At 36.7% G+C, this 13,313-nt stretch overlaps 1 protein-coding gene across 19 annotated transcripts in view; it reads left to right on the top strand.

The window, feature by feature from the left end:
• Positions 1-13,313, top strand: part of UBR2 (ubiquitin protein ligase E3 component n-recognin 2) — a 122,946-nt gene that overhangs the window by 53,239 nt on the left and 56,394 nt on the right. For 14 of the 19 annotated variants that reach the window (XM_036318133.1, XM_036318120.1, XM_036318123.1 and 11 more), the window contains 5 exons: positions 1,652-1,714; positions 4,166-4,286; positions 7,836-7,943; positions 8,328-8,416; positions 9,515-9,613. In XM_036318133.1, coding sequence (XP_036174026.1) covers positions 1,652-1,714; positions 4,166-4,286; positions 7,836-7,943; positions 8,328-8,416; positions 9,515-9,613 — 480 coding nt within the window. Of the gene's footprint in view, positions 1-1,651; positions 1,715-2,004; positions 2,084-4,165; positions 4,287-6,840; positions 6,863-7,835; positions 7,944-8,327; positions 8,417-9,345; positions 9,445-9,514; positions 9,614-13,313 lie in introns of those variants that run through there. The other 5 variants (XM_036318124.1, XM_036318122.1, XM_036318117.1 and 2 more) reach the window with 3 other exon arrangements.

The following is a 13,313-nucleotide window of genomic DNA, read 5'->3' as shown; positions in this document are numbered from 1 at the left end:
AACTTTTACACAGATAAGTTATATAGAATTAGGTATATAAGTGTAAGCTATTTTTTAAATTTCATTTAAATATTGGCCCAAAAAGGACCTAAATAGACACCTTTCAAAAGAGGACATTCAGAAAGCCAAGAGATATATGAAAACATGCTCAAAGTCACTAATCATCCGAGAAATGCAAATCAGAACAACAATGAGGTACCATCTCACACCTGTCAGAATGGCTATCAACAACAAATCAACAAACGACAAGTGCTGGAGAGGATGTGGAGAAAAAGGAACACTCTGCACTGCTGGTGGGAATGCAGACTGGTGCAGCGACTATGGAAGACAGTATGGAGTTTCCTCAAAAAACTAAAAATGGAATTCCCATTTGACCCTGTGATCCCACTTCTAGGAATATATCCCAAGAAACCAGAAACACCAATCAGAAAGGATATATGCACCCCTATGTTCATAGCAGCACAATTCACCATAGCTAAGATCTGGAAACAGCCTAAGTGCCCATCAGTAGATGAATGGATTAGAAAACTGTGGTACATCTACACGATGGAATACTATGCTGCTGTAAAAAAGAAGGAACTCTTACCATTTGCAATGGCATGGATGGAACTGGAGAGCATTATGCTAAGTGAAATAAGCCAGTCAATGAAGGAAAAATACCACATGATCTCACTCATTCATGGATAATAGAGACCATTATAAACTTTTGAACAATTATAGATACAGAGGCAGAGCTGCCTCAAACAGATTGTCAAACTGCAGCGGGAAGGCCAGGGAGGGTTGGGGGGCAGGAGGGAGGGGGGTAAGAGATCAACTGAAGGACTTGTATGCATGCATATAAGCATAACCAATGGACATAAGACACTGGGGGGTAGGGGAGACCAGGGGATTGTCAAGGGTGGGGGGGAAAAAAAGGACACGTATGTAATATCCTTTGTAATACTTTAAGCAATAAAAAAAAAAAAAGGAAAAAATAAAATAAAAAACAAATATTGGCCCAAATTTATATTGGGTATAACTATAAATTATTGTTAGATAAGAAGTTTAGGAGAAAATATATGTAGATACAGTTATCCTCATTCTACCCAGTGATTCAAAATGTTCAGTTATGAAAATAAAAATTATAGAAGCCCAAGCATTATTCTGTATCTCCAGAGAGAAACACTAACAATATTTGCCTCCATGATTCTAAATAAACTGTTTTTTTAAAGCTGGTTAAAAAAAGAAATTACAGCAGCCTGAAAGAATAAATGTTGCTTTATTCAAGAAAATATATTTATTAATGCCTTGAAAATGTTGGGATACAGGGGTTAGAGATCAACCAAAGGACTTGTATGCATACATATTAGTATAACCAGTGGACACAGACACTGGGGTGGTGGGGGCTTGCCCTCAGGGGTAGGAGTTGGGGGGGGAGTCAATCGGGTAAAAAGGAGACATGTAATACTTTAAACAACAAAAAAAAAATGTTGAGATAGCTTTGAAGGAAAGTATTTTCATTTACTTTTTATCAATGAATAGAATGAATGTTATAAATATTAAAAAATGACCAGAGTTGTTGTATGCTCAAATATGTTTATTTGTTTCCTGATCCAAAAGTTATTAATACTGAATATAATATTTTCACAAATGTAAATATCTTTGTTTATAGGGGCGTAGGTCTGTTCGATATGGAGACTTCGCGTATTGTGAACAAGCAAAATCAGTAATTGTGGTAAGTAATTTTAAGACATGTCTGCTAGTTTCATATTTTGGCATTTACGAAAACATTTTTCTGCCTTCATTAATGTAAAGCCAACATCAGCCAAAAATTACATTTGAAGATAAGTTTCTTGAGCATTGCATTATTGCTTTATCTAATTTTTTAAAGCTGTGTAAGATTAATATAGAAAATGAATGTTTAGATGATATATATTTTCTGCCTTCTTATTTCATCAGAGACATCGACATCTCTAGAAAGTTTTTTGCTTTTTGTCTTGTTTTGTTTTTGATAGGGTTTCACGTTACTTTTTAAGAATTAAACTGGCCTTTAGCACCAAGATTAGAATTCAAGGGAAGTTGTTTCTTGGTACCTTATAGCAAGGTATGCTGCATATCTTAATAGCATTTATTACATGTATTATTTCTCTAAAAGAAAGCATCCCCACATTTAAATTTATTTTAAAAGTTAGCATTTATTGTTTTTAACTATTCCATGTAACTCCATTTTATGCAAAACTCCTTTTTAAAAATAACTTTATATATTGTGAAATGTTTTTAATGTACAGATACAAATAGAGATAATATGATGAACACCTGTGTGTCCACATTATATACATTTTTTATACTTACTTTAAATAAATAAAATAGTATAGTGGCCCCTGTCTTATCCCTTAATCCCATTCCCCTTACTTTTTCCCTGGATATAATTATTTCTATGAATTCATTTTTTCATGCATACCTTTATACTTTATCTTCTAAATATTTTCTTTTTTAAAAATATTAGTGCTTGTAATCTCTGGTGGTGTTTGCATAGATACAGTCATAATATAAAATAGAAAGTCCAGAAATAGATACTAATATGAGGAAAATCTAGAAAACCCCAGATACATTTTAAGGAAGAAGGAGAGCTTCTTTTTTTCTTTTTCTTTTTTTAATTTTATTTTTACTGATTTCAGAGAGGAAGGGAAAGGGAGAGAGAGAGAGACTCGCAATGATGAGAGAGAACAATTGTTTGCCTGCCTCCTGCTCAGCCCTACTGGGGATCAAGCCCGCAACCCGGGCATGTGCCCTTGACCAGAATTGAGCCCGGGACCCTTCAGTCTGTAGGCCAATCCTCCATCCAATAAGCCAAACTAGCTAGGGTGAAAGATATTCTTAACCAAGACTAGAACCCAATGGAGTTAGAAAAGAAACATTTTATTTTTACTACATAAAAAAATTGCAGCCCTGGCCGGTTTGCCTCAGTGGATAGAGCATCAGCCTGCGGACTGAAGGATCCTGGGTTCGATTCCATCAAGAGCACATGCCCTGGTTGCAGGCTCGATTCCCAGTAGGGGCATGCAGGAGGCAGCCAATCAATGATTCTCTCATCCTTGATGTTTCCATCTCTCCCTCTCCCTTCCTCTCTGAAATCAATAAAAAAATATTTTTAAAAAATTGCATTGCAAAATATTCCATAAACAAAATCAGTAGACAAATAGTAGATTTAGAAAAATTATTTCTAAAATAGGGAAGACATTTAATGTTTATGATAAACAGCACTCATAGATTATCAAGTAGGGAACAAATAAGGTAGAAAAATGCTCATAAGATAGAAAAAAGTAATCACAACAGAGAAAATGTAGGTGGTCTACATATATGAAACAAGACTCAAACACAGCAGTAATCAGTGAAATGACAGGGAAATTTCATACCCAACAGAATGGAGAAATTAGAGTGATAAAATACCTTGCTGGCAGAGATGCAGAGAATAGGAATACTTGTATAAAAAGAAATTGCAACAGCATTTTTGGAAAACAGTGTAGCATCTATTAAAGTTTTACTTCTAGCAATTTATCCCATAGAATATAAATACCAGTAAGTGTGTGTACAAAGATCCTTCGTACTGCTTTTTTTGTAGTCACGGAAGACTGAAAACACATGGAATATGATTGCCCTTCTCTAGAGGATGTTTGAATAAATCCACACCACAGAATATTGAGTCATTAACCAAAAATATCAGTTAACACAAAGATGCACAAGACTATATATAGTATCCCAGTTTTATAAATCAAAAATCAAAAATCTTTTTTAATGTATACATATGTAATATGTGTAGATGGAGAAACTTTGCAAAGATCTACTGTATTGATGTGGGTTATGGAGATGGAATTAATGGGAAGAAATGGTTTAAACAGAAGTGAAGGGGGACATGTTAAATAAAAAGTTGTGATGGCCTAAAGAGACATTTCTACAAAAAAAAAAATACAAATTGCCAATAAGCACATGAAAGCATGCTCAACATTACTAATCCTTAGGGAAATGCAAATGAAAACCACAATGATACCACTTCATACCCATTAGGATGGTTAATATAAACAAAATAAAATAACAGTTTGTCGTTATATGAGATAAAAATATTAACTTTTTTCCTATAAAATAGCCTTTTTAAGTTTGTTTTTTCATCCTGCCATTTCTTTTTAAGAGGAATACCAGTAGACAGACAAAGCCACTTAAAGTTCAAGTTATGCATTCGTCTATTGTTGCGCATCAGAATTTTGGTTTGAAACTTTTGTCTTGGCTGGGAAGCATTATTGGATATTCAGGTAGGTTCAGAAAAACTGGTGCTACTTGACTGAAAAATGAGCTCATGTGTGCCCTTGCAAAACTGTTTTGAAAAAAATACCAAGTGAAAGAATTTTTTGCTTTAATTTCACATTTTAAAATACCATCTCAGGATATCTTTATGCACAGAAAAACCTTTGTTTCCCAAATTTTGATCCACAGGATTCTTTTTATATGCATACAAAGGATTTTGTGTTTAAATTAATGCAGGACACATGTATTTTAACAATTATAAATGACTTTAATATGCTAATGAAATCTAAATCTCACAACTTGATAAAGAAACTTTTTTTAAAAAAAAGGAGTACCTGTGGAACTCTTGCACTTAGCAAGCTGGAAAATGCTACTGTGAATAAAACCTAAATGGTTAGCAGTTTAAAGGATAATATACCAATCTTGATATCTTTGTTTTAACTCCTGCAACTTTTGGTTACCAGTAATTTGCAACTGTGAAAATTTGCAAATTTGAAGTTACTAATTTAGTTTTTTGTTTTTCCACAGTATACAAATTAGATAATCTTTTTGATGTAATGGTAACAGAATTAGAGCCCTCTGTTCAATGCCAAAAATACAAATTTGGTTTATAACATTAAAGAGTAAAACAGGAATAGATGAGAGCTATCTACATACTGTTCTTCAGGCAAGAGAGGAGGTTTAGATAAGTGACATTCTGATATGTATTACTATAAAGAAAATTTCTGAAACATGTATTGACATGTTGTTTAAAAGAGCATTGCCACACTGAACTGACAGGTGAAAAAACAAGGTGTGGATATTTAAGAGAACATGTTTGCTTGACTTATAAATATCTTTCCAATTATTTTTCTTTTTTTTTTTTGGCTGGTAGGCCCTACTTTGCTTTTTTTTTTATTTTTATTGTTTTATTGCTTGAAGTATTACAAAGGGTATTATATATGTGTCCTTTTTTATCCCCCGCCCTTTCCAATTATTTTTCTTAATCTCATTTTTTAATCCTCACCTGAGGATATGTTTATTGATTTTATTGTTTTATACTTTTACTAGAGGCCCGGTGCACAAAAATTTGTGCATTCGGGGGGCGAAGAGGGGTTCCTCAGCCCGGCCTGTGCCCTCTCACAGGGGATGACCACCTGCTGGCTTAGGCCTGCTCCCTGGGGGATTGGGCCTAAGATGGCAATCAGACATCCCTCTGGCAGCCCGGCAGCCCTAGGGGGATGTCCACTTGCCAGCGGGGAGCAGGCCTAAACTGCAGTTGGACATCCTTAGCGCTGCTGAGGAGGCAGGAGAGGCTCCCACCACCACTGCTGTACTGGCAGCCATCAGCCTGGCTTGTGGCTGAACAGAGCTCCTCCCATGTGAGAGCACCCTGACCACCAGAGGGCAGCTCCTGCATTGAGCGTCTGCCCACTGGTGGTCAGTGTGTGTCATAGTGACCAGTCATTCCCAGTCCTTCTGCTGTTAGGGTCAGTTTGCATATTACCCTTTTACTATATAGGATAGAGGCCTGATGCACAGGTGGGGGCCGGCTGGTTTGCCCTGAAAGGTGTCCTGGATCAGGGTGGGGGTCCCACTTGGGTGCCTGGCCAGCCTGGATGAGGGGATGATGGCTGTTTGCAGCTGGTCACAACCCCTTCAGGGTGAGGGACCCCACTTGGGTGCCTGGCCAGTCTTGGTGAGGGGCTGAGGGCCGTTTTCAGGCTGGCAGGTGACTGAAGCTCCCAACCTCTCCTTTGTTTTTGTTTTTATTCTGGGATTTATTTACCTTCTATGGCTGTCACTGGAGCTGAGAGCTGGCTTTAGCTCTGAGGCTCGGCTCCAGCTATGAGACCTCGGCTGCTGAAAGCAGGTATCTGGGTTTATTTGGCTTCTATAATGGAAACACTGTTGCAGCTCCAGCTCTGACAGCTGAAAGCAGGTTTCTGGGGTTTGTTTAGCTTCTATAATTGCAACATTTCTTAGAGTGCAAGCTCAGAGCCCAGCAGCGGCAGGTGGGGAACCTTGGCTTCCTCCTTCACTGGAGCAAGCAAGCCTCCTGTTCGCTTCAGCTGCCTGGCTGCCAGCCGCTATCTTGGTTGGCAGTTAATTTGCATATCTCACTGATTAGCCAATGGGAAGGGTAGTGAAGTTATGGTTAATTACCATGTTTCTCTATTACTAGATAGAATTGATTTCAGAGAGGAAGGGGGTGGGGGGGGGAGAGAGAGAGAGAAACATCAATGATGAGAGAGAATCGTTGATTGGCTGCCTCCTACAAGCCCCCACTGGGGATTGTGCCCACAACCTGGGCTTGTACCCTGACTGGAATTGAACTGTGACCTCCTGGTTTATACGTCGATGCTTAATGACTGAGCCATGCCAGCTGGACTATGTTTATTGATTTTAGAAGGGAGAGAGAAAGAGGAACATAGATGTGAGAGGGAAACATCCATCAGTTGCCTCCTGTAAGTGCCCTGACTGGGATTGAACCCTCAACCTTTTAGAGCATGGGATGATGCTCCAATCAACTGAGCTACCTGGCCGGAGCTCTTGCCCTCATTTCTTAAGTTTTGATGTTTTGCATTGGATACCTTTATGCCAAGTAGGTGCTATAGTAAAAATTCTATTTTTTCTAATTATTTGCATGCTTGTAGAATTCTGAAAATAGTCATTTTAATTATAAAATATGAAACAAAAAGGTATTAAAGTTTTGGTTATGTTAATGCTTATATCAATATTTGAGCAACTTTTTTTTTAAGTTTAGTATTTAGAGGATGTAGGAATTTTTTTTCCAGGGCCTGTCACATAGTAGGTCCACATAGAGAGGTACACAGACACAGTGAATTTTTGTTTAATGATGAACATTTCGTATGGCATTAATAAAAAGAACTGGTATATGTTACAGCACTGAAGTCATCTCTTTTAATTGGCAGTACAATTTTGCTATAATATGATTTAATTAACATTGGTGTTTGAAGAACTATGATTATTTCAGTGGGGTTTGTTTTTGTTTTTTTGTATTCTTTGCTCTTTAAATTCTTTAGTTGTTGTTAATCCTCACCCAAAGATATTGTTTCCATTGATTTTTAGAGAGAGTGGAAAGGAGGGAAGGAGGGGATTTGGAGAGAGAGAGAAACATTGATGTAAGAGAGATACATCAGTTGGTTGCCTCCTGCATGCGTCCTGGGGCTAGGGATGGAACCTGCAACCCAAGTACTTGCCCTTGACTGGGAATCAAACCTGAGACCCTTCAGTGCACAGGATGACGTTCCAACCACTGAGCAACCCCAGCTGGGCTACTCTTTAAATTCTTTACAGCATCAGAGGTCATTGCCTTTCTGATAGGCATATATTTTGATGTTCCTGATAAGAGTCTGTGTATAATGCAAGATTTGGAATTTTTCTCCTTTTTATGAAAATGTTAATAAAATTGTTAATATGTTTACTTTTTCTGATTTAGTTTGACCTTTAATAAGAACACGTAAAACTCCATAGATTTATTTGAACATTTTTACTAAAATTTTAGTTTAATATTGGAAGTTACTGTTTCATGACTACTTTTCTTCCTGTTTAAGATGGCCTTCGCCGAATTTTATGTCAAGTTGGTTTACAAGAAGGGCCAGATGGTGAAAATTCCTCTCTCGTGGATAGATTGATGCTCAATGATTCCAAATTGTGGAAAGGTGAGTCTCTTAACAACTTTTAAGGTATAGCGGTAACTGGGATGTTAAGTTCTCTTTTTCTTTTTTCTTTTTTTCATTTGGGAAAGTATTTAAATAAGTATGGTTTTTCAAATTAGCATATGCAATCTTATTCTTTGGGAAAAAACAAACAGATTCTGGGGTCCATGACCCAAATTAAATAGCCTTTATATTTTGTTAGAAACTATATTTAGAAAAGCCGATTTTTTTTTTTTTTTAAAGAAGCAGGTTATAAATATTTTACAGTAAGGAACACGCAGTTTTGCTCTTGAGATTTAAAATACAGTTGTCCATATAAAACTTGGGGAATGTAATTTTTGGCTTGTTTTATATATCCTTCTCTTATATCTGCTCCCTTTGTAAAAGGTGCTAGGAGCATGTATCATCAGTTGTTCATGAGCAGTCTACTTATGGATTTGAAATACAAGAAACTGTTTGCTGTTCGATTTGCAAAGGTAAGTCGTTTCTCAGACTTGAAGATTAACAAAATCATCAGGTTGTATACAGAGTAACTATTGCCCATGATTATATCTAGCCTTCGTAAAATTGGCAGCTAAAGTAATATGTCAGTGTGTTGCTTTTAAATTCTAAGAAACTTCATAAATGATCTTTTTATCTTTTATCAATAGAATAAAATTCACTGAGGCTTTTCTTGTTCATTGTCTGCCATGGTAATGTGAATATCCACCTATACTGTATGTATGATATGAAACGATAAATGAAAATTTAAACCTATCCTATTGTGAATTATGGGATTATTTCTATTAAATTTTATACAAGAAAGATCTCATCTTAGTTGAAACCATATGTATATATGGATGTAATTTAAAAATCATGAACTCTAGATTATTGATATTGTTGAATTCTGTTCTTCTTTTTAACAGCATGTGATTAAGCTAACGGCTATTTCTTTTTATTATTTATCTAAATTAGGTGTTCTTAACCAAGGAAGTGTGTAAGAATCATTGGGAAGTTTTTTCAAAATATATGTGTTTGTGTTCTATTCTCAAATCTGCTAAAGCAGACTCACCAAGAATGGGGCCCAAGCACTTTTACTTTGAAAGAGCCATCAGGTGATTCTGATATACATCCAGAAGTAATAAAGTCTGGTTTTATCAGTGATGGTGCTAAGCGCTATGGTGTAGCCCCACTATATCCCAGGATATTACTCCTGTTTCAGCTCATAAACTGCCATTTGTGTTTGAACGGATTGTCCAGTGAGTCAATATTTATACACACTTTATTTAGTAGAAATTATTCCAGTTATCATTCTTACGAGTCAGTGAGTGTTATCTCATTGACACCTCCAGCACTGAATTTTCATTATTATCCTTAACCATTTGGTCAATGTGGATTAGAGGTGAATCTTCCCCTTGTTGTTTAGAATTACCAGCAGATGCAGAGAGATTTTATGGAGGATGATCACGAGCGAGCAGTGTCCGTGACTGCTCTGTCTGTCCAGTTCTTCACCGCACCTACTCTGGTGAGTAGTGCTTGCCTTTTCTTTGTAACTGATAGCTGGCACTCCTTGCCTTTTTTTGCCTTCTTAATAGAACTATGAGCGTTTGCAGAGTGATTATGTGACAGATGACCACGACAGAGAGTTTTCAGTCGCAGACCTCTCGGTTCAGATATTCACAGTTCCTTCACTTGTAAGTACTGAAAGACGAAGAAGAATTTTTTTGTTTTTCATTACTAAAAGTAAAGCCTTAAAATAATAGAGAACTAAGATTTGTATGTTGCTGAGTAGAATAATATTTTATTAGTGGGTGATGAGACTTCAGATACCTTCAACCATACTAGAACATATCCTCAAATATGTAATCTGGAGAGAAAAAGTAATTTACCTTAATTTGTACTATCTCATAGTACTTCCCTGAGGTTTTGAACTGAGGAGTTAAAATTAAGCTGATTAGTCTAGCAAATTTATCCATTAGAAACAGACAGCGTATGTATATAATCTTACATTTTGAGAAGTCCCTACCCCTTATTAAGATAAGGCAATAGAATCAATGATGACAAAAAAGAAGAAGAAAGAAAGTAGGAAAGGGGAAGTAATGAGCAGAAATTAATAAAACAAAGTAAATGTTCAAAAGAGAAAAATCAAAACAACAAAAGTTGGTACTTTGAAAAGACCAGAAAAGAGGGCTAGATCTCTATTAAGACTAATAAGAAAAACAGAAAATTTTAAATTTAAACAAAACTAGATCTTACAGATATTGAATCCTATATAATAAAGAGCTAATATGCAAATGGTTCTCACACCTTCACGCCATAATGGCTCAGACACTCAACACTGGGGAAAGAGGAATGGGAACTAGCCAGGCACAAAATGAGCTCACAAGAGAGGAATGGGCACCAGCCAGGCACAAATGAGCTCGGGAGAGAGGAATGGGGACCAGCCAGGCTGTGGCCCGGGAGGGGACAAGCCACCTGCCCCGCGGTCCCGGGCACCAGTGGCTACACCTGCTCCTGGCCTGGGAGAGGGACAGGCTGCCTGCCCCGCAGTCCTGGGCACCTGCGGCTGCGGCCGGGTGAAGCTGGCCCAGGTCCTGGATGCCTACGACCAGCCAGAGGAGGGAATCCTGGGTTAGGGGCGATCAGGCCGGTAGGGGAGCAATTAGGGGCGATCAGGCCGGCAGGCGAATGGTTAGGAGCCAGTGGCCTCAGATTGCAAGAGGCAGTTGGACATCCCCCGAGGGGTCCCAGATTGGAAAGTGTGCAGGCCAGGCTGAGGGGATCCCCCCCCCCCCCGCCGTGCATGAATTTTGTGCACTGGGCCTCTAGTAGAAAATAAAATGAGGACCAACTTAATAAAATTAGAAATTTAGATGAAATGAGATGAAATTCCCAAGCAAAAACACAAGTTATGAAAAAAAACAAATTGAAAATTTTAATTAATATAAAAATCTCATAAAGAAATTCCTAGGCTAAAATGGCTGCACTGGGGAATTCTTCTAAATATTTAAGAAAGAAATAACATCTGTCTTACATAAGTTTTTCTGAAAACAGAGAAAGAGAATGTACTTGCCAATTTTATTGAGTCCTCTGTAATCTTTATACCAAAACCCAACAAGGCAATTATAAGAAAAGAAAATTACCACAAATGAGGTCACACAAATTGAATCAAGTAACATTTTTTTCAAAAGATGATACATCACAACCAGAAGTAGTGTATAACATTTGAAAAAAATCAATTGAAATAATTCACCTTATTTAACAAACAAAAAGGAGGGAAAAAATATCAAATGCTTTTCCTGAATTCATGAAAATTAAACACTTATTCATGAATTAAGACAAATAAAAATACCTCATAGCAAACTAGGAATGAAAGGGAAAATCTTTAATCTGATAAAGGATCTAAAGCCAAAACAAAAAGTAAAAATCCAAAGCAAACATTTTGTGTAATGGTGAAATATTAAAAGCTTTCCCCTGAGATCAGGAATGTGAAAACATTTTGCTTTTCAGGGTGACTAACATGCTTTTTGTTATTTCTTAAGATATTTAAATTATTGACTCATCCTTTCTTTTCTGATAAGCTCTTAGGGCTTAAGTTTCCATCTAAACAATGTTTTGAGCTGCATTCCACAATCTTATGTCATATTTTTATTACTTAGTTCATAAAACCAAGTTCCTTTGTGATTTCTTCTTTAACCTATTTTTTTCTTCTTTGTGATTATTCTTTTTAGAAGTATATTGCTAAATTTTGAAACATTTGGGCATTTTCTAATAATTTTCTTATGAATTTCTAACTTAATTTCACTGTGGTTAGAGAACATACTCTGATTCTTGTCCTTTGGAATTTGTTGAGACTTGACTTTATGGCCCAGAATGTTGTCAGCTTTGGTAAATATTCAATGTGGACTTGAAAGCAAAGAATATTCTCTTATTATTGGGCATAGTATTTATATATGTCACTTAGGTCAAGTTTGTTCATTTTCATTGTGTAAGTCTTTTATATACTCACTTTTTTTATCTACTTGTTCTGTGAACTATCAAAGCATGTTAATAATCTCCCACAATGATTGTTCATTTCTCTCCTTTTACTTCTTTTTGCTTTGTATATCTTAAAGCAGTGTGATTGATTGAATATATACAAATTTGGAATTATACTTTCCAAATTGAGCCTTTTATGTATGAACTAGAGGCCCGGTGTATGAAATTCGTGCACAGTTAGGGTACTTAGGCCTGGCCGGCAATCAGGGCCTCCCTTCCCCGGCTGCTGGCTGCCGGCTGCCAGCTGCCAGCTGTGGCCTTCATTCTGCACCGCCCTCTGGTGGTCAGCACACATCATAGTGAGTGATCGAACTCCTGAGGGGACACTTTGCATATTAGCCTTTTATATATATAGATAGATTATATCTTTTCATCTCAAACCATAGTTCTGGCCTTGAAGTCTAATGTATCTGATATTATAGCATCAACTGGTTTCTTTTGGGTAGTGTTTGCATAGTGTATATTTTCCATTGTTATATTTCTTACATTTCTGTACCCTTATATTTAAGTTGAATTGCTTATAAAAAGCATGTATTTGGGTTTTGTTGTTTATCTAATCTGACACTCTTAATATTTTAGTTTTCTGCACACTTAATATAATTACCCATATATTCGGATTTATATTTACCACCTTATGATTGTTTTTTTGTTTAACCCACCTATCTTGTTTCTTTTTCTCTCCTTTTTTACCTTCTTTTGTATTAAATATTTATTTTTTATTTTTCCTTTTATTAATTTGTTACTTGTACATTCATTTAATATTTTTAAGGGTCTCTCTAGAGCAGTTTTATTCAAAGTGTCAGTTATGAAAAGATAAACAATTTGTACCAGAACGTGAAACACACATTACTGCTTTCAGCAGAAATCTTGCTATGGCCCTAGCCGGTATTGCTCACTGGTCAGCCCGAAGACCAAAGGGTCTCAGGTTCAATTCCAGATCAAGGGCACATACCTGGGTTTCAGGTTAGATCCCCAGAAAACTGGAATGCATGCAGGAGGCAACCAATCAATATATCCCTCCTCCCCTCTCTTGCTGTCTTTCTTTCTCTCCTTAAAATATTTTTTTTGGAAAAATCTTGCTATGAAAAGTAATGTCAACTGAACAGTTATAAGTAGTTGATTTTATCTTGTTGCCATCTTCTCATCACAACTGGCGCAAGCAGTTTTGGGGTTGCTGGTCTGTGGACCATATTTTGAGTAGCATTGCCCTGGAGGTTATGACATGCATCCTAATTGTAGTCAAGCACCACATTTCTACCTCTTAAAAGTAGAAGTCTATATTCTTCACTCAGCTTTTGCGGGTGTCAATGGGAATAGAGCCTCAATTTATTTCTGTGGTGATTGACTAGAGTGGAA

Source organism: Myotis myotis, unplaced genomic scaffold (assembly GCF_014108235.1).
Source record: "Myotis myotis isolate mMyoMyo1 unplaced genomic scaffold, mMyoMyo1.p scaffold_m19_p_7, whole genome shotgun sequence".
Lineage (NCBI taxonomy): Eukaryota > Metazoa > Chordata > Mammalia > Chiroptera > Vespertilionidae > Myotis > Myotis myotis.
This window is presented reverse-complemented; position numbering and strand designations above follow the sequence as displayed.